The 20919-nt window shown below is 35.5% G+C and overlaps 2 protein-coding genes and 2 long non-coding RNA genes across 4 annotated transcripts; 2 read left to right on the forward strand and 2 right to left on the reverse strand.

Annotated features, from left to right (window-relative positions):
* Nucleotides 1-950: 950 nt before the first annotated feature.
* LOC148767000 (uncharacterized) lies at nucleotides 951-3858 on the reverse strand. The gene is made up of 9 exons (XM_088825903.1): nucleotides 3786-3858; nucleotides 3282-3701; nucleotides 2981-3196; nucleotides 2783-2875; nucleotides 2478-2585; nucleotides 1764-2003; nucleotides 1627-1680; nucleotides 1214-1514; nucleotides 951-1098 (listed from the first exon to the last, which is right to left on the reverse strand). The coding sequence occupies exons 1-9, from the start codon at nucleotides 3798-3800 to the stop codon at nucleotides 1064-1066; spliced, it is 1482 nt and encodes a 493-aa protein (XP_088682029.1). The 5' UTR covers nucleotides 3801-3858; the 3' UTR covers nucleotides 951-1063.
* A 2271-nt stretch (nucleotides 3859-6129) lies between these two features.
* LOC148767001 (uncharacterized) lies at nucleotides 6130-20442 on the reverse strand. Its single transcript, XM_088825904.1, has 6 exons — nucleotides 19471-20442; nucleotides 8316-9018; nucleotides 7571-8199; nucleotides 7196-7480; nucleotides 7013-7118; nucleotides 6130-6777 (listed from the first exon to the last, which is right to left on the reverse strand). The coding sequence occupies exons 1-6, from the start codon at nucleotides 20238-20240 to the stop codon at nucleotides 6130-6132; spliced, it is 3141 nt and encodes a 1046-aa protein (XP_088682030.1). The 5' UTR covers nucleotides 20241-20442.
* Nucleotides 9539-11831, forward strand: LOC148767002 (uncharacterized). Its single transcript, XR_016034334.1, has 2 exons — nucleotides 9539-9832; nucleotides 11632-11831. It is a non-coding gene; the product is annotated as an uncharacterized LOC148767002 (long non-coding RNA).
* Nucleotides 16787-19079, forward strand: LOC148767003 (uncharacterized). The gene is made up of 2 exons (XR_016034333.1): nucleotides 16787-17080; nucleotides 18880-19079. It is a non-coding gene; the product is annotated as an uncharacterized LOC148767003 (long non-coding RNA).
* Nucleotides 20443-20919: the final 477 nt, after the last annotated feature.

A 20919-nucleotide genomic window follows, 5' to 3' on the forward strand; every position in this document is an offset into this window, starting at 1 on the left:
GTTTTACGTATTTTTCAATTAAATCGAAAATTACCATATGTATGGCGGAAGCGTTAAGGTACGTTGACTATGTGATTAGTTTATGCATGTAATCGAAACTAGTTCGATGTAAAAAAAAAAAAAAATTTAAATTCCGTTGCGTATACATGCACGATCCCCAACAAGGTGTTGAAATGCTTGTAGGTACTTTCAATTCCGAGTACGAGTCGTAAAGTTGGAGTCGAGTTCGAGAATCGAGGGATGTGTTCATATGGAAGGCGTGTGGATCTTGTGTGCTCTTGTTAAATGATAAAGACAACGCGCGGTCGCACGTTGTTGACGGCCATGTTGTTGAAGATTCACAACATGTAACAACATGCAAATAACGTTGTCACCTGAACAAAAGCACGTTGTCGAACATTTACGACAACTATCCAGAGATGTTGTTATCGGTTATTAACAACATCGACGGACGTTTTGTAATACACTTCACCACAAGCCGCGATCACACGTTGTCATATGCGTAGTACAAGACTGAATGTACGTTGTGGCAGTATGTATAATAACGCATGACGAACGTGGTTATCGTTCTATTACAACATTCGCTTGTGGCTTGTTGAAAGTTAGATAACAACGTTCTTTACATCTTTTTATAATTTGATTAACAAGATGACGAGCGTGTTGTTTTTAACGTATTAACAACATGTTTTATTTTTTGTGGTAAGTTATTAACAATATAATCTTAATGTTGTTAATTCATTAACAATATGCTATGCGTAGTATGATTATTTCAATCGAGCATATTGTAATATTTATATTTTCGACCAAATTAAACCAATGCAATATTGCAAATGATTGGTAAGTCACCAATCATTTAAGCTGTCAAAATAATTTAATTTCCATTGATAAAAAATAAATGTCAAATAAACAAAGTAATTCTTAAAAAAAACCATTCTTAATATTCTAATCAACTTTAAGTCTGTCTACTCAAAATATAATACAAAAAGTAAGACTAAACTAATAATTTAGTTACATCGAACTTGTCTAAGCTCACATTCTAACCAAGTCAAAGTTCATCAAATCTTTAATTTCCCCTTCGACTGTGGAGATGCTCAAACTCTGTCAATGCAAATGACAAAAATAAAATAAAATAAAATAACAATTAAAATGAAATAATGTGCATATGTAACCAAATAAAAAAAAAAATCATAGTTAAATAGTTCTTGAATAATACCTTCATTAATCATTTTGATAGAACTTTTTGGGTACGCAATTGTACTCCCTAAAGCATCACCGAGCTTGTGAAATTCATCGGTGGTTCTATACAAAATCAGATCTTCATTAAAAACGAGGTCAACCCACACCTTCCAACAATCTCTTCCAAGATGCATATGATGAACCTTAGTGCGTGGATCAACTGATGCAATGTGTCCTTCAGCCACAACCTCCTCATTTTCAAAGTTGTACCAATGTAATAGCTGACACTTCTGATCGATCGTAGGTGAATCTTGTGAAGGATGACTTTGTTGTTCTGACTGAAATAAGATAATTAATAGGATAATTCAGAGAAACAATAAATTGATTGGTGACTAATGTAAACATTAATGATATGCATTTATATACGAATCAATTAAAGCTAATACATACCTGAGGAGTAGCAACATCTGAATTTAACATATCCTCAACATTCTTGTTTAGATTCTATAATAAAAAAAAAAAATTTAAAAAAAAGTGTTAAAATGTTCAAGGGTTCTAAATTTAATATAAGTGCATAAAAAAATTACCTGTTCATTTTCTTTGAGATATGATTCAAACTTGGCTTCAAACATAGCAACTTTACTTTCAAGCTCCTTGACTCTTGCGTTACATATGACTGTTGCATCAACTTTAGATGGGGTAACACCAAAACCAAGTCCACGAACTCGTCCTCGAGGTTCAGGTCCTAAAACACGTGCTAGAGCATCATCTCTTATGCAATCCTTTGTTGGTGGATTTTCCGACTCAATGCACTTAGTGATTTTTTCCTGTTAGTACACACATTTGACAGAAAAATAACGTAATGAGAACATAGCATAACCAATTTTAAATAAAGGTCTATAAGAGTAATAAAAATCTATACAAAAATTCAGATGGTTGAAAAAAAAAAAGAGAATGTTGACAAGGGCTGGGAAAATAAGATAGTGGATCATGTATTGAAAATATACCATATCATATTAATAATTATTCCTAAGTATCTGGTGGAATACAATGAAATTATTAAGGTGTCAAATTCATCCCCTTTTAATCATTAATAATTCCAAACATTTGCAGTAGATGAACATTGCTATTTCCTAACCCAATATATAATTTTATAAATTTAGTTGTTGTGGTCCGTACATGCATAACATTATCTCAAGACATTACACATACAAACATTATTATTATTATTATTATTATAATAATTATATATATATATATATATAAAGAAGAAGGTGAAAGAAGTGAATTTTTAAGATTACCATTATTTCACCAGCAACTTCATTGATAGGATCACCGTTCTTTTTTTCGTATGCTTTTTTCCATGATTCCACCCTTGTTATTTCATTGGGATTTGGATGGTTTTCTTTCTGGAAAAAATATAAAATAATTATATATATATATATATATATATATATATATATATATATATATATATATATATATATATATATATACATATATATATATATATATATATATATATATATATATATATATTATATATATGTATGTATATAAATATAACAAGTGACTATCATGTTTCATTTTTAACTTATAACGTTACCAATTCATTCTCCAAACGAGCATAACCTTTACGACTCATAGTGTGTGTGTATTTTTGCTTCATCCTCATTTCCTTAAACATTTCTCTTCTGTTCTGAAAATAACACAAAAATTATGGGATGAGAAAGGAATAATTAAATTAATAATTAAAATTCATGTATACAGTATATCTAATTAACTAAAAAAAAAAATAACTCACTTTAAATGTTGTAGTAAGTCTTCTTTTCACGAAAGTATCCCAATCCTTGACGGATTTCACATTTGAGGGCCTAAGGACTTGTAATGCATGTACCCTATCGGGCAACTCGTTCGCTTCGATTATCTTTATTGTGATCTTTGATTTATATTGCCTCCAATATTTGCCCATCATTTTAAAAATAAGGTCTTTGTATGTATCATTCACGACAAATGATTGCTATATTAAAAAATATGTTAATTAAACATCCAAGTAAATGATAATCAATCAATCTACTAAGAGTGTATCATCTTGATTATATTACCTGAACAAGAGACCAAAGATCATCCCTCAAACTTTTCCAATTCTCCTCAACAAGATTCTTCCACTCTATGACAATCGGGATATGTTCACGTGCTATGACCCCAAGAAATGACACAAACTTAGCTGAATTTGTGCCAAAGGGCTGTCCGTTTGAATTAAAACTCAGTTGCAACTTCTGAATAGGCCCTCTACAAATCATATTCATTGTAGTTGGACCACGTTTTTTCTTTTCTTTTTCTTGTGTAGCTTGGGTATTGTTTGCATGTTCTGTTGACTGCGCGTCGTCGTTCTCCTCTTGTGAGACTACTTTTCGTAGGAGACTACGTCTGTGTGGTTGAGTCTCCTCATACTCAACATCATCATCGTATTCATCAACAAGAGTACGTTTCTTTTTTACTCTTTTTTCAGATTTTTTGGAATTCTACACATAAAATAAAATAAATGGGTTTATTGCTGTATTTTGACAATTTCTTAAAAAGATATAAAGAAGGGAAAGAGGTCTTACCTCAAACCGAGACATCCTTTTCAATTGTTTCAATATGTGACTCAATTCCCTGACAAGATCTTAGGGAAAAAAATTGGTTTTTACTATTATGGATAACTCAAATTTCATGATATCAATCAAGTAATTAACCAAATTTCAACTATATATGCAAATTTTACACTCGTTGTGAGGAATCAGCAGATATGATACTTTCTAAACCTGCAAACGGAATCTCCAAACCGTGTGTAATGAATAAATCAATAATCGTCATACTCAACTACAAAAATAAACAAATGTAACATGTTATTGTAAAATTATGGAGTATTTCTAATATAGAACATTTGTTCTGTTTTCCCCCACCACCCAAAACCCAAGAAAAAAAATAATAAAATAGAAAGAAGCAAAATCAGCAAAACCACCTATTAAATATCTCTCGTAACACAATTTTCCATACAAATTTCCATCGAAAACTTAGAACTTAAAAGAATACCCCATTCATAACTTGACTAAACAAAATTTTGACAATTGCCTTCTATAAAATCAAATTGGTCAAAATAATTATGTGAAAAATTTATCTAATTAAAAGTTAGACGGCGGTGCGGCGGCACTTTTCAGCGCGTTAGTCCTAAGCGGAGCAGTGTTTCTGTGAAAGTGCGAGACAACGCATAGTGGTGTGCGAGCGTCTGAGAGGTATTGATGCGGTGGTTTGGACGATTCAGAGCGGCGACGGAGATGTATTGACGCAGATTTGGCAATTGAGGACGGAACCGTCTGGGAAGAAAGAGTCGGAGCGAGATTAATTAGGGAGGGTTTTTAGACTCTGTATACTTAATTTAACGCAAAAGAAGGCTAGGGAAATTTATTAGAGGGAAAAAAAGGAGGGAAACGAAAACTTAGTAGGAGGGAAATGAAAAAAAAATATAGGATGGAAAAGAAAATAAATGGTGGATGCCGAAAGGAAATAAATAGTAGAAACATTGATAATATTTTTTTTTTTTAATTCTAAAAACATATATTTATTTAATAATAAAATATTGTGTATTTGTACTATGGTGGAAAATTGCACCAACTGAAAGGAAATAAAAAAAATTGATAAAAAATCGATTCGTTTTACGCGAGAAACAATGTCAAGTTTTCCACTTTGATTTGTATTTAATTTATATTATTACAAGCATGTTGTAAAACTCTTACGACGTACGATTCAATGATTCATTTCGATTTTTCAACTTTTCAGTTTGAATCTTAAGATAAATTCGATTGAATATAAAATAATAGATGGTCAACAATTAGAAAATGAGTAGTGGCGTAAACGAATCTAGCCGACTCGACTCGAGTGTATATTTCTTCAAACTTATTCTAATTTTACCCAAATTACGAATAATGTTTGATCCTGGTTTGTTGCCGAATACAATCTTACTCGAACAAACTTTGCAATTATAAATAAAATAGACAGATTATGCTAAATTATGCAGCAATAAACATATTACATATCTTTTTCCTATATGCTGAGTTATGCAGCAACAAATTACATATCCTGTTTGCGGTCTTATCGAAAATTATGGCAGGACATAATTACATGTCATTTTCGAGTCTATGCAAAGGAGTTTGCATCGGTGAGACGAGGTCCCCAAGGAGCTTCTTGTGATTATTGCACTGCCTTTGCAGATAGATTTTCTTATTCTTAAACTTTATAAGTGGAGAAATATCCAAAAAAATATTTGTACACATTGCACGATTTTTTTCCCGAGTGCAGTTGACAGACTGTACGAAAATTATCATAACTTCTTCGTTAGACCTTCTTTTTACAGACCGTTTTTTTTGTTTAAAACTAGACTTTCATATATTTCCAGGCATATATTCTAAAACTTCTAGTTCCTTCTCAATAAAAGCAGTTTTGCGTTCAAAGTCACCCTATCTGCTGGAATATGTTATGGAACAGCATTTGCATCAGCTTATTTCAGCTCTAAGATCCCGGGCCTCGTCTGTAGCAGTCCATTCCGCAAAGAAAACCACCGTATATGCCTATAAAGATTTAATTTTATTAGACAAATAACTATAGCAACAACAAAATTATTGAACTTGTAATTTAACTAAACGGTCAATTATACCTTGCCAAGCCGTGTGGAACAAAACAACTCAGGTTCTGCATTATACATGAGGGGGTATCTGCTACTCCTTAAACATGTAATGTGTCAGCTTAATGGAACATGAATACATGATACACACATGGATTAAAGAAATTGACAGAAAAAATAATATATGACAAACACATTAAACATTATAAAACAATATCACTCGTTTAATGAATTACAAATTCTTTGGAGCATAACATAAAAAATAAAATGAAAATTCAAATTCATTAATACTATGGTTCACAAAGCACTCCTTCGACATCCAATCGTGCATATTCTTCTTCATCTTGTTCTTCCTCTTCCTCTTTATCTACTTGATCTTCATTGTTGTGAAGTCCTGACATATCAATTGGAGGAGATAATTCACATTCAATATGATCACTCATTTCCCACTCTTGAGAACCTCTTGGTGGTGGATGCAACACAATATACCAACTAGAAGTTTCATTCACTGTAGAATAAAAGACTTGTTTAGCTTGTGATGCTAAAATGAAAGGATCCTTTTGAAATTGAGTTTGTCCTTCATGAAGATTAACTAAAGTAAAACCATCTTCGACTTTGATACCATTCACAATGTTTGCCCAATCACACTTGAACAACGCAATTTCAAACGCACTATATGACAATACGATAATATCAGTCAAAACACCATAATAAGTAATTTTCTCTGTGACCATTGCATTATCTTTTGCACTAGCTCTACAAATTGTTGTTGCCTCAAGTGAGACACCACTATTCTGAGTAGTAGTCTCTTTATCCTTGGTACGAAACCGAAGACCCTTTATAATCATCCCAGAGTAAGAAGTAGCCCGTTGCGATGGACCACGTGCAAGCCATCTAAGAGTTCTCGAGATATCATGTGAAACTACTTCATCTCTAATCTGTCTCAAGTCAAATTAACACCAATGAAAAAGTATTAATCGTACGGTTAACTTTTATATATATATATATATATATATATATATATATATATATATATATATATATATATATATATATATATATATATATATATATATATATATATATATATATATATATATATATATATATATATATATATATATATATATATATATATATATATATTATTTTACATTATAAACTTGTTCATACCTTCTTATCGAACCATTCATTGAAGTAATTTATGTGTTTCTTCTCCAACAATGTTTCATTTCGTTCCAGACGAGCATCTGCTCTTTTAAGTTCCTCCTTATGTATACTAATATACAATGTATTGTGTTATGTATATTTCTACAGGAGTTTGAAATATGAAAAATACATTAAAATTAAACATACCTTATATACGGTTGGACATCTTCTGTGTTGAATAACACATATCTATGAGCAACTTGTAGAAGTTCAAATGAAAGATCAATTGGATGCCCTTTTGAAATAGGACGTCCTTCTAACAACAAACTACTCTCGAATTCTTCATTGCGAGCATTCCTAGAGCCAATATCATCAGCTTTTTTTATATATTTGCTGCATAACAACGCACACTCTTCAACAATGTATCGCTCAGCTATACACCCCTCGGGCCGTGCACGATTTTTAACATACCCTTTTATCACTTTCATATACCTAAGAAAATAAAAGATAAAGGTCAAACTATTTTTTCAATATTTATAATCAATTGTTATGACATCAATTGGCATATATAACATAAGTTACCTTTCAAATGGGTACATCCATCGATATTGTACGGGACCACATAATCTAGCTTCTCTTCCCAAGTGAATGGTTAAATGAATCATAATGTCAAAGAATGAAGGAGGAAAGAACCTCTCTAACATGCATAAAGTCTCAACGATTTCTTCTTCAAGTTTTTCCAATTTGTTTCTATCCACGACTTTCTGACATAATTCATTAAAGAAGACACACAACCTAAAAACTGCAGTTCTTGGTGCCTTGGGTAAAAGGTCCTTTAATGCCACCACTAACAATTGTTGCATAAGAACATGACAGTCATGAGACTTAAGACCAATCAATTTGCAATCTGTCAAAGAGACACAATTTGCAATATTTGAACCATAACCATCGGGTAACTTCAGATTGTAAAGTCGTCGGCAAAAAATTTGTTTCTCTGTCTTGGATAATGTGTGAGGTGCTGCGGGTAGGTATAGTCTATTTCCTCTCTTCTGAGGATGCAAGTCACGTCTAATTTGCATTTCTTCCAAGTCTTTGCGAGACTTGAGTCCATCTTTTGTTTTTCCCTTCTGGTTCAAAAGTGTACCAAAAATGCTCTCGCAAACATTTTTTTCAACGTGCATGACATCTAAGTTATGGCGCACCAACAGACTCTACAATAAAACAAATGTTAAAAAAAATTAACCGTCATTGAATTTTATAAACTTTATATGATAACATAAAAGAAAATAAATTAAGAATATAAGCATAAAAGATAGCTCTATCTTACCTTCCAATACGGTAGTTCGAAAAAGATGGATTTTTTCTTCCATAAGGAATCTTGTAATGAGTTTGTATCTACATGTTTTCTCTTTTTCTGTTTTTTCTTATCCATTTTTCCCCAATTATTCGTAACCTCACCTAATTCACGATAAATTTCTTCGCCTGTAGATATCTTAGGCCGTCTTTTAATTTCATTATGCCCGTTGAACCAACCATTTTTGAAGCGCAATCGGTGATTTGGAGCAAGAAATCGTCTATGTCCCATATAGGCAAACTTGCGACTATGTGATAACCAATCTGAACATGTATCTTGACGACAAACAGGACACGCAAATTTTCCTTTGGTAGGCCACCCAGATAGGTTTCCGTAAGCTGGGTAGTCATTGATGGTCCACATTAAAATACATTTTAAGGTGAAACTCATCTGACTAAATGCATCAAATACCTCTATCCCATCTTTCCACAATAGTTTCATATCATCTATAAGCGGAGCCAAGTAAATATCAATATCATTGCCCGGTTGTCTTGGACCTGGAATCAACAAAGTTAACATTAAACTTTCCTTGGACATGCATAACCACGGTGGCAAGTTATAGGGAGCTAAAATCACAGGCCAACAACTATACGTAGAGCGATCTTGGAAAGGATTAAAGCCATCGGTTGAAAGCCCAAATCTCATGTTACGAGGGTCCGAAGCTGTAACACCCCACCTTTCCAAAACCCGAAAATTCTAAAACCCGAGATTTATATTCCTAACTCGAGAACCCTTAGGAAATATTATTACGTGATTATATTATTACGTGATTTTAATTATGTTACTTACGTGAATAATTACGTGCGCTATTATATATGTGACTTATATGATTTAAATTCCCGTAAATTGAAATACTATGGAATTTCGTGAATTATGTGGTAACTTATGTGAAATATATATATAGTATGATTATGTATATATGCACGTAGATACATATAGTTATACATTTTCATGCATGCATTATATATATATAATTAAGTAGACATATATGTGTGTATATATATGTGTCCGTATATATGTGTGTATGACCGTGTGAATGTGTGTGGTGTTTTATTTTAAATTAATATATTAGCTATATTTTGCATGTTTCTTCCACTTGTCACTTCCTCCTTTTGTGTGGCATAGCCACTACACTTGTCTACTACTCACCCCCTATAAAGAATGACTAAGCTATTTCTCTCTCTCTTTTTATCATAATTACCGTAACCCATCTTCATCATTCTCCCAACCCAAGAATATGAAGAATACTCCCCTCTCTCTCCCTCTTGTTTTTCTTTCGGCCAAAGCAACCACCACAAACCCCACCAAGAAATATTACCCAAAATTTCCATCTTTCCACCATAAGTCCTTCAAGATATTTCTCATCTTTAAATCATCTCCATAGCCATATCTCTTGAGTTGATCTTCCAAGAACTCCATAAAACCCATATCTCCATTTAGTGGAATTTCTTGAAGCCTTCTTGAATCCTTTTATTTTCTATTCCATAAAGGTAAGAAATTCGATTTCTTGCTGCAATTAAGGGACATCAATAGTATTGAAAAGATTTTCATGAAATTTTAAAAGATTGGGAAAGATTTCGAAAAATTAGGGGTTTTTGAAGAAAAATGGAAAAATGAGTGTTCTTGTTAAATTCTTGTTCTTGCATGCATAATCTATGTTGATAGTGGTTAGATACAGCATTTATTGGCCAAAAGCCTTGAGAATTTCAGATTTCAAAAAGGGGTTTTCAAGAAAATGAAATTTTTAACTTTTTGTGGTTGCATGTGTAGATCTTCGAAAGTTTGGGCCAAATCTGTAATTTTTGTAAAGTTTGTCCGAAAAATGTTTTCAAAACTGTTTTCCAACATTTATTGAACTAAAATTTCGGATTTAAAAGATTTTTGTAAGAAAAAGGTTGATTTGAATATTCTATTAGGCTTGCATGTGTAGATCTAGAAATTTTGGGGCAAATTATGCAATTTCCGAAATTTCTGCATAAAGTGACTTTCCAACTTCATTTTTCTGCATCTAGTAAAGTGGAATTTCAGATTTGTTAGGGGTTTTCCTGAAAAAGTTGATTTTGAACTTCTAGTGTGGTTGCATGTGTATATTTCGAAACTTTTGGGTCAAAACTGCAATTTCTGGAAAAATCTCTCATTTTTAAAGTTTGGATCTGTTTTACAGCAAGTATTAATTAGGAAAAAGTTTTATTTAGCAAGTTTTTAAATCAAATAGAGTTATACTAGAGTTTTTGATTTTTAAATTGATAAAGGGAATTTTCTAGTTTTTATTTCAAGAAAATTCGAAACTTTTTGAAAATTTAAATTTATTTCAGAATCTGGAAATTTAGTCAGTTAGGAGTTCTAGAATTTAATTTGGGAATTTTTGGAATTAGTTTGCTAATATTTCGAAATTTGGATAATTGCATGTCATTTACATATGTTTTGTGCCTTAAGTGTTCATATTTTGATTTAATGATCATGAATTATGAATTTTGGTATTTTTGTACTTTAATTGCTGTTGGATGTGTTTAATGGATGTGGGAAATTGATTGAAATGGATTATTACCTAGATGTGGTAATAAGTCCATTAAATGAAGGTAAAAATGTATTTGTTCTTGAGTTTGCCTTAATGAGTAATTAGTGAAGTTTAATGTGTTGATTGTGCATGTGTGTGTATGCTGAAAATGTGTGAATGAGTGGGTGCTGATTGTGCATGGTGTGTGTGCCGTGTGTGGTTGTGTATTTATGTGTGTGAATTTGGGAGTTTTACCCAAATCATTAATATGTGGTAAGTTGTGATATTTTGGTGATTTGTGGCACTTGATTGACATTTGTGATGTTATGTGTGGGTCATAAGCATAATTTCGAAAAGTTGCATTAAATGATTTTTGTTTGAAAGATTAATGGAATATCGGGTAATAAACAACTCGGATATAGTGGGCCGGTATCCAACTAGGATGATGTGGTAGTGGTTTGATTCCACTTAGTGAAAACGGGCTCGTAACAGGTTTATTATTCGGTACAGAAATTAATCTTTCACGGATCCGATAAACCGAAAAATGTGTTTTTCATGATTTTCACAAAAAGGGCATTTTAGTCATTTTTGCATAATTACGTGATCTTGTTAAATGATGTGCTTTCGTGAGATATGTAATTTGACCGATTGTCTTGTGTTGTTGTGCGAAACGTGGGTAAGAACGGGTATACGCTACTATATATATTATATATATAACGTATTTCTAAAGTTTGATAATACTCGGATTTCTTACTGAGCTTTATAGCTCATATAGATGTCTTTTAATTGCAGGTAGTAGTAATCCTCAACCGGGATGGATCGAGTAGTGGATCGAGGTCTTGCCCGGGGTTTTGGAAGGCGTACGAGGACCTATGAACGATGCTAGACTTTTGGTTAATTTCTTTTGGTGGTGTAACTCTAAAACCGTAATATTTCCCTTTCGTACTTTTGAACTCGTTTCTTTATGAATCGCACTTATTTCCCTACTTTAATATGTTAAGTTCCGTAAATTGCTATTTTCATGCCATCGTCGGAAAACTTCGAATTATCCACCAAAATAACCTTTTCGAACTCTGATTTATTCTCGAACCGAAAAGAATGTTTAGTGAGAATGTAGCACTCGAATAAGAAACCTCCTTTCGAAACCTATTTCCAAACCAAGATTTATATTCAGCTAAATCAATTCAATAAAGATTTCGAAAATGCAAAGCCTTCAATACCCAAAAGAACAAAGTTTTGATAATTGCATTTTCACCCCATCCCAACGTTTCGAAAATTACAAAGAGATCCTTTGCTTCCGCTAGTTTAATAGAAATTCCGATAAACCGGTTCGATTTATCGCCCGTCTAGAAGGGGGGTGCTACAGAGAGTGGTATCAGAGCATTGTTCATAGATACTCGTACGAACTTCACGGGCTTAGAGACTACTCGAGACGCGAAACTCGGACCATCCGGTAACGTATGTGTATTATTTTCCTTATGTGTTTTATTTGCTTTACTTATTAATGATAATTAATATAGAAATAATGGCGAGACGTATAACCCGAGCAAACCCGAGCAATCCTGCCGATGAACCGCACGACCCCAATCAAACCATTAATAATCTCTCCAACTTAATCCGAGAACAAGCCCAAAACCACCAACGTCAAATCGAACAACTTCTCCAACGTAATCAAAACCCGCCTCAAAATAATGCGCCTCAAGCCATATACGAACGATTCCTCCGAATGAACCCATCCGAATTTCACGGTGGAACCGACCCCACTATAGCCGAAGAGTGGATCAAATCTCTCGAAGTCATCTACGACTACATGCAAATGACCGACCGCGACCGCGTGCACTGTGCCATCTTCCTCCTCCGAAACGAAGCTCGTAACTGGTGGGAAGGAATCAAAGAAGGAACGAACCTCGAAACTCTGCCATGGACCGAATTCAAAGTACAATTTTTCGAAAAATATTTCTCGAAGGACGTGCGAGCCCACAAACTCAAAGAATTTCTCGAACTCCGACAAGGCGACTTACCGATGATCGAATACATCCGCCGTTTCGAACGTGGCTGCCTCTACGCTCCATTCATCGCTCGAGACACCGAAGAAAAGAAGAACCATTTCATTCGTGGCCTCCAACCCGAAATCCGTAGAGATATTCGTATGTCCGACGCCTCAACGTTCCGCCAACTCGTAGACAAGGCACTCATGGCTGCCCAAGACGAACGAGATATTCAAAATAGCCGCCGACCACAAGGAATTACTCAACGACCGTGGAAAAAGAACAATTTCGGCAACCGCCCATTCCGAGGAAAAGGAACGCAGCCCATTCGCCAAACAACCGGACCACCGCCACCGCCGCCAAGGCCAACCTGCCCAAAGTGTGGAAAGAGTCACTCCGGAGAATGCGTACACGGAACACGGAGCTGCTTTCGATGCCATCAGCCCGGACACATGGTGAAAGACTGCCCGAAACCTCCACCGAACGTCCCCGGTCGAGTGTTCGCCATGACTCAAGAACAGATCGAGCAAGACCCGTCGATGATAGCAGGTACCATATTTATCCTCGAAGAACCCATTTACGCTCTTATCGATTCCGGCTCTACTCATTCCTTTATATCGAAAGACATAATTGCGCACTTAAATCTCGAACCGAACCGATTAAATTACGAATACCGAATCCTCATTCCCTCTGGTGAAGAGATGTGCTCTAACCTAGTCATACTCAATTGCCCAATCCGAGTTCATACTCAAACCATGAATTTCGACCTAATCCTCTTACCGATCCAAAACTTCAAAGTTATACTAGGCATGGATTGGTTAACCGAATTCAAAGCCCAAATCGACTGTGCCTCGAAAACGGTCATTTTTCCACTTCCGAATGGCGAAACCCTAAAATTTCGAAGTCAACCCAAATCCTCGATTCCCATCATATCCGCGATCAAAGCAGTCAAACTCATTCACAAGGGACATTCCGGCTACTTAGTGGATATTCAAAAATCCGAGTCCGATCCCAAAGCGCAAATTTCCGATATTCGAGCTGTCCAAGAATTTCCCGACGTATTTCCCGATGATATTCCCGGACTTCCGCCCGATCGAGAAATCGAGTTCGAAATCAATCTGATCCCCGGAGCCGTGCCAATTTCCAAAGCACCGTACCGCATGGCCCCGATGGAATTGAAGGAACTGAAGGACCAAGTCCAAGAATTACTCGACAAAAGCTATGTTCGACCCAGCCATTCCCGTGGGGAGCACCGGTTCTCTTTGTCAGAAAGAAAGACGGATCCCTCCGCCTTTGCATCGATTACCGTGAGCTCAACAAAGTCACGATCAAAAATAAATACCCTCTTCCTCGAATCGATGATCTTTTCGACCAAATCCAAGGCTCATCAGTCTTCTTGAAAATCGACCTCCGATCCGGCTATCACCAACTCAAAATCAAAGAATCCGATATTCCCAAAACGGCTTTCAGAACCCGATACGGCCACTACGAATTCGTTGTTATGCCCTTCGGCTTAACCAACGCCCCCGCAGCTTTCATGGACCTGATGAACCGAGTCTTCCATCAATACTTGGACCAGTTCGTAATTGTTTTTATCGACGACATTCTCATCTATTCCAAAACCCAAGAAGATCATATGTCTCACCTTCGTACCGTACTCCAAACCCTCCGATCGCATCAACTATACGCCAAGTTCAGCAAATGCGAGTTCTGGCTTTCGAGTGTGGCTTTCCTTGGTCACATTGTTTCAGAACAAGGAATCTCTGTCGACCCCAGCAAAATAGAAGCCGTGTCAAATTGGTCAATCCCGAAGAATGCGAAGGAAATTCGAAGTTTCCTTGGACTAGCCGGCTACTACCGCAAATTCGTAAAGGATTTCTCAAAGCTTGCCTCTCCACTCACCCGATTAACTCGAAAAGACGTCAAGTATCAGTGGACTCCCGAATGCGACGCCAGTTTCAACGAATTGAAAGCTCGACTCACATCGGCACCAATTCTCGCACTACCAGAGAAAGTCGGAGAATTCATAGTCTACAGCGATGCCTCGAAATTAGGTCTAGGCGCCGTACTTATGCAAAATGGAAAGGTCATTGCCTACGCCTCACGTCAACTCAAAGAGTACGAATGCAATTATCCAACGCACGATCTCGAATTAGCAGCCGTCGTTTTCGCACTCAAAATCTGGCGACACTACCTCTATGGCGAAAAATGCACCATCTACACCGATCACAAGAGTCTGAAATATTTCTTCACTCAGAAGGACTTGAACATGCGGCAACGACGATGGCTCGAACTAGTCAAGGATTACGACTGCGAGATACTCTACCACCCCGGCAAAGCAAATGTGGTCGCCGACGCACTAAGCCGCAAATCGATCAACGCGCTCATCGTCCAACCTAACTTGGGAGAATCGATCAAATCCGCCCAACAAAACGATCCGCAAATCCTCAAAATTCGCGACAACCTCGAATCCAATCCCAACTTTCAAATCACCAAAGATGGTCTCGTCCGATTCCAAAATCGCATTTACGTCCCCGATGATCCAAATGTTCGCCGACTCATCTTAACCGAAGCTCACCAAACCACGTACACTTGCCATCCCGGAGAAACCAAGATGTATCAAGACCTCAAAAAGCTCTACTGGTGGCCTGGAATGAAGAAAGACGTGGCCCGATTCGTAGCCGAATGCTTAGTGTGCCAGCAAGTCAAAGCGGAACATCAAAGGCCCGGAGGTCTACTTCAATCGAATCTAATTCCGGAATGGAAATGGGAAGCTATCACAATGGACTTCGTGCAAGGATTTCCGAAGACCCAAAGAGGATCCGACGCCATTTGGGTGATCGTTGACCGACTGACCAAAACGGCTCACTTTCTTCCGATTCGAATGACGCTCAGTTTAGAGAAGCTAACCGAACTATACGTCCGCGAAATAGTCCGACTCCACGGCGTCCACGTCTCGATTATTTCCGACCGAGACCCTCGATTCACGTCCAAATTCTGGAAAAGTTTACACGAAACCCTCGGAACGCGATTAAAAATTAGCACCGCGATTTATTGGCCCATTCGAAATTCTCGACAAAGTTGGTACTCGCGCCTACCGACTCGCCTTACCGCCCAACTTGTCCAACTTCCACAATGTCTTTCACGTTTCGATGCTTCGAAAATACATTCGCAGCCCCGACCACATATTGAAAACCGAACCGGTCGAACTAAACCCCAACCTATCCTACGAAGAGAAACCTTCCCAAATACTCGATTTCAAAACCAAAACCCTTCGAAACCGAGACCTTAAATTCGTTAAGATCCTTTGGCAAAACCATACCCCCGAAGAAGCCACGTGGGAACGAGAAGAAGAAATGCGCGAGCGATACCCCGAGTTGTTCAGGTAACAATTTTGGGGACAAAATTTCTTTAAGGGGGGGAGATTGTAACACCCCACCTTTCCAAAACCCGAAAATTCTAAAACCCGAGATTTATATTCCTAACTCGAGAACCCTTAGGAAATATTATTACGTGATTATATTATTACGTGATTTTAATTATGTTACTTACGTGAATAATTACGTGCGCTATTATATATGTGACTTATATGATTTAAATTCCCGTAAATTGAAATACTATGGAATTTCGTGAATTATGTGGTAACTTATGTGAAATATATATATAGTATGATTATGTATATATGCACGTAGATACATATAGTTATACATTTTCATGCATGCATTATATATATATAATTAAGTAGACATATATGTGTGTATATATATGTGTCCGTATATATGTGTGTATGACCGTGTGAATGTGTGTGGTGTTTTATTTTAAATTAATATATTAGCTATATTTTGCATGTTTCTTCCACTTGTCACTTCCTCCTTTTGTGTGGCATAGCCACTACACTTGTCTACTACTCACCCCCTATAAAGAATGACTAAGCTATTTCTCTCTCTCTTTTTATCATAATTACCGTAACCCATCTTCATCATTCTCCCAACCCAAGAATATGAAGAATACTCCCCTCTCTCTCCCTCTTGTTTTTCTTTCGGCCAAAGCAACCACCACAAACCCCACCAAGAAATATTACCCAAAATTTCCATCTTTCCACCATAAGTCCTTCAAGATATTTCTCATCTTTAAATCATCTCCATAGCCATATCTCTTGAGTTGATCTTCCAAGAACTCCATAAAACCCATATCTCCATTTAGTGGAATTTCTTGAAGCCTTCTTGAATCCTTTTATTTTCTATTCCATAAAGGTAAGAAATTCGATTTCTTGCTGCAATTAAGGGACATCAATAGTATTGAAAAGATTTTCATGAAATTTTAAAAGATTGGGAAAGATTTCGAAAAATTAGGGGTTTTTGAAGAAAAATGGAAAAATGAGTGTTCTTGTTAAATTCTTGTTCTTGCATGCATAATCTATGTTGATAGTGGTTAGATACAGCATTTATTGGCCAAAAGCCTTGAGAATTTCAGATTTCAAAAAGGGGTTTTCAAGAAAATGAAATTTTTAACTTTTTGTGGTTGCATGTGTAGATCTTCGAAAGTTTGGGCCAAATCTGTAATTTTTGTAAAGTTTGTCCGAAAAATGTTTTCAAAACTGTTTTCCAACATTTATTGAACTAAAATTTCGGATTTAAAAGATTTTTGTAAGAAAAAGGTTGATTTGAATATTCTATTAGGCTTGCATGTGTAGATCTAGAAATTTTGGGGCAAATTATGCAATTTCCGAAATTTCTGCATAAAGTGACTTTCCAACTTCATTTTTCTGCATCTAGTAAAGTGGAATTTCAGATTTGTTAGGGGTTTTCCTGAAAAAGTTGATTTTGAACTTCTAGTGTGGTTGCATGTGTATATTTCGAAACTTTTGGGTCAAAACTGCAATTTCTGGAAAAATCTCTCATTTTTAAAGTTTGGATCTGTTTTACAGCAAGTATTAATTAGGAAAAAGTTTTATTTAGCAAGTTTTTAAATCAAATAGAGTTATACTAGAGTTTTTGATTTTTAAATTGATAAAGGGAATTTTCTAGTTTTTATTTCAAGAAAATTCGAAACTTTTTGAAAATTTAAATTTATTTCAGAATCTGGAAATTTAGTCAGTTAGGAGTTCTAGAATTTAATTTGGGAATTTTTGGAATTAGTTTGCTAATATTTCGAAATTTGGATAATTGCATGTCATTTACATATGTTTTGTGCCTTAAGTGTTCATATTTTGATTTAATGATCATGAATTATGAATTTTGGTATTTTTGTACTTTAATTGCTGTTGGATGTGTTTAATGGATGTGGGAAATTGATTGAAATGGATTATTACCTAGATGTGGTAATAAGTCCATTAAATGAAGGTAAAAATGTATTTGTTCTTGAGTTTGCCTTAATGAGTAATTAGTGAAGTTTAATGTGTTGATTGTGCATGTGTGTGTATGCTGAAAATGTGTGAATGAGTGGGTGCTGATTGTGCATGGTGTGTGTGCCGTGTGTGGTTGTGTATTTATGTGTGTGAATTTGGGAGTTTTACCCAAATCATTAATATGTGGTAAGTTGTGATATTTTGGTGATTTGTGGCACTTGATTGACATTTGTGATGTTATGTGTGGGTCATAAGCATAATTTCGAAAAGTTGCATTAAATGATTTTTGTTTGAAAGATTAATGGAATATCGGGTAATAAACAACTCGGATATAGTGGGCCGGTATCCAACTAGGATGATGTGGTAGTGGTTTGATTCCACTTAGTGAAAACGGGCTCGTAACAGGTTTATTATTCGGTACAGAAATTAATCTTTCACGGATCCGATAAACCGAAAAATGTGTTTTTCATGATTTTCACAAAAAGGGCATTTTAGTCATTTTTGCATAATTACGTGATCTTGTTAAATGATGTGCTTTCGTGAGATATGTAATTTGACCGATTGTCTTGTGTTGTTGTGCGAAACGTGGGTAAGAACGGGTATACGCTACTATATATATTATATATATAACGTATTTCTAAAGTTTGATAATACTCGGATTTCTTACTGAGCTTTATAGCTCATATAGATGTCTTTTAATTGCAGGTAGTAGTAATCCTCAACCGGGATGGATCGAGTAGTGGATCGAGGTCTTGCCCGGGGTTTTGGAAGGCGTACGAGGACCTATGAACGATGCTAGACTTTTGGTTAATTTCTTTTGGTGGTGTAACTCTAAAACCGTAATATTTCCCTTTCGTACTTTTGAACTCGTTTCTTTATGAATCGCACTTATTTCCCTACTTTAATATGTTAAGTTCCGTAAATTGCTATTTTCATGCCATCGTCGGAAAACTTCGAATTATCCACCAAAATAACCTTTTCGAACTCTGATTTATTCTCGAACCGAAAAGAATGTTTAGTGAGAATGTAGCACTCGAATAAGAAACCTCCTTTCGAAACCTATTTCCAAACCAAGATTTATATTCAGCTAAATCAATTCAATAAAGATTTCGAAAATGCAAAGCCTTCAATACCCAAAAGAACAAAGTTTTGATAATTGCATTTTCACCCCATCCCAACGTTTCGAAAATTACAAAGAGATCCTTTGCTTCCGCTAGTTTAATAGAAATTCCGATAAACCGGTTCGATTTATCGCCCGTCTAGAAGGGGGGTGCTACAGAAGCGAATGATGGCCACCTCCTATTTATCGAATCCCATGCCAATGAATGAACAGGATGTCTTAATTTTCCATCTATACTCTTATTAGTTGAGTGCCATCTTACTTGTTCTGCTATCTCAGCTATAGCAAACATTCTTCTCAATCTTGGTATAATTGGAAAATAACGCAGCACTTTTGCGGGAACTCCATTTTTAATTCTTGTTTCATTCTTGCTAACTTTCCATCTCGACGCACCACATTTAGGACATTCGGTTGCGTGCTCAAGATCATTTCTAAATAGACAACAATCATTCGCGCATGCATGTATCTTCTCATAGCCAAGTTCTAATGTCTTGAATATTTTCTTTGTCAAATAAAACGATTCAGGAAGTGTATTATCATCAGGCAACATATCACGGATCATTTGCATCATGCTATCAAAAGCACTATCAGTTATGCTAAATGATGCTTTGAACTTAAACATAGTTATGATCGCAGACATCTTTGTGTACTTTATGCAACCTGGGTACAGTGGAGTCTCTGCTTCCCTAACTAAATTATCAAAATCTGTTTCTCTAGTTATTGGTTCCTCGTGATTGTCGTCGTTTTGAAAATATAAGTCCTTGTACATCCTATACATCTCTGGTATTTCCGCATTATCATATTGGATTGATTCATTTGGTCTTTCACCATGCAAAACCCAAATTTTGTAGTTAGGATCAAAACCTTTTATGACTAGGTGTTCATACACTGTATTGAAGTGGTGGTGTTGTAGGTTTCTACATAACAAACAAGGGCATACAATCATATATGAATCTCCTGATCGAGCTCGAGCTGCATCAACAAAATTGCGTGATCCCTTTTGGTAAATCTCTCCACGTCTACATTTATCAAAATTAAAATTTGTAAAAATATTAAACTTAACCAGAAGATATAATTTAAAGCTAATTAAATGTTAAACCTGTCAAATTTCAGCCATTCTTTATCCATTTAAAGATCAATACAAAGTCTCCTGCCACGCTTATACTGTCCAAGTTGAAAATCTGATACGCAAAGAGAAGTCAAAAGAAAGATAGCATATGTTTTTTTACATTAGCACATGAACTTTAAAGTAAAGCAATTCTTTAAACGGAAATTAGAAATTAATTCGTGTGATTTTATTCTTCCAAAAGTAAATAGTAAAAGATATAAACTACTTTCATAAATAACATACCCGTGATTTGTTGCACAAGGAATATACATGTGAAGAAGTTACGATTTTTGATATATATGATTTTTCATATGAATTGTCTGCCTTTTTATTTTTTTCTTTGTCCATGTATTGTTGTCAAAAATCAAAGGTTTAAATCTGTAATACATGAAGAATACAAATTCTCAATCACCTGTTTCTTCCTCTTCTTTCCTGCACAACAACAAGAATTATGAAGATCCTTTGTAGCAACGCCGCCTGAAACGTGAAAGTCTCCCTTTTTCGGCCGCTTCTTGTT

The sequence above is a fragment of the Erythranthe guttata genome, chromosome 11 (genome assembly GCF_056151865.1).
Source record: "Erythranthe guttata isolate IM_541 chromosome 11, IM_541, whole genome shotgun sequence".
NCBI lineage: Eukaryota > Viridiplantae > Streptophyta > Magnoliopsida > Lamiales > Phrymaceae > Erythranthe > Erythranthe guttata.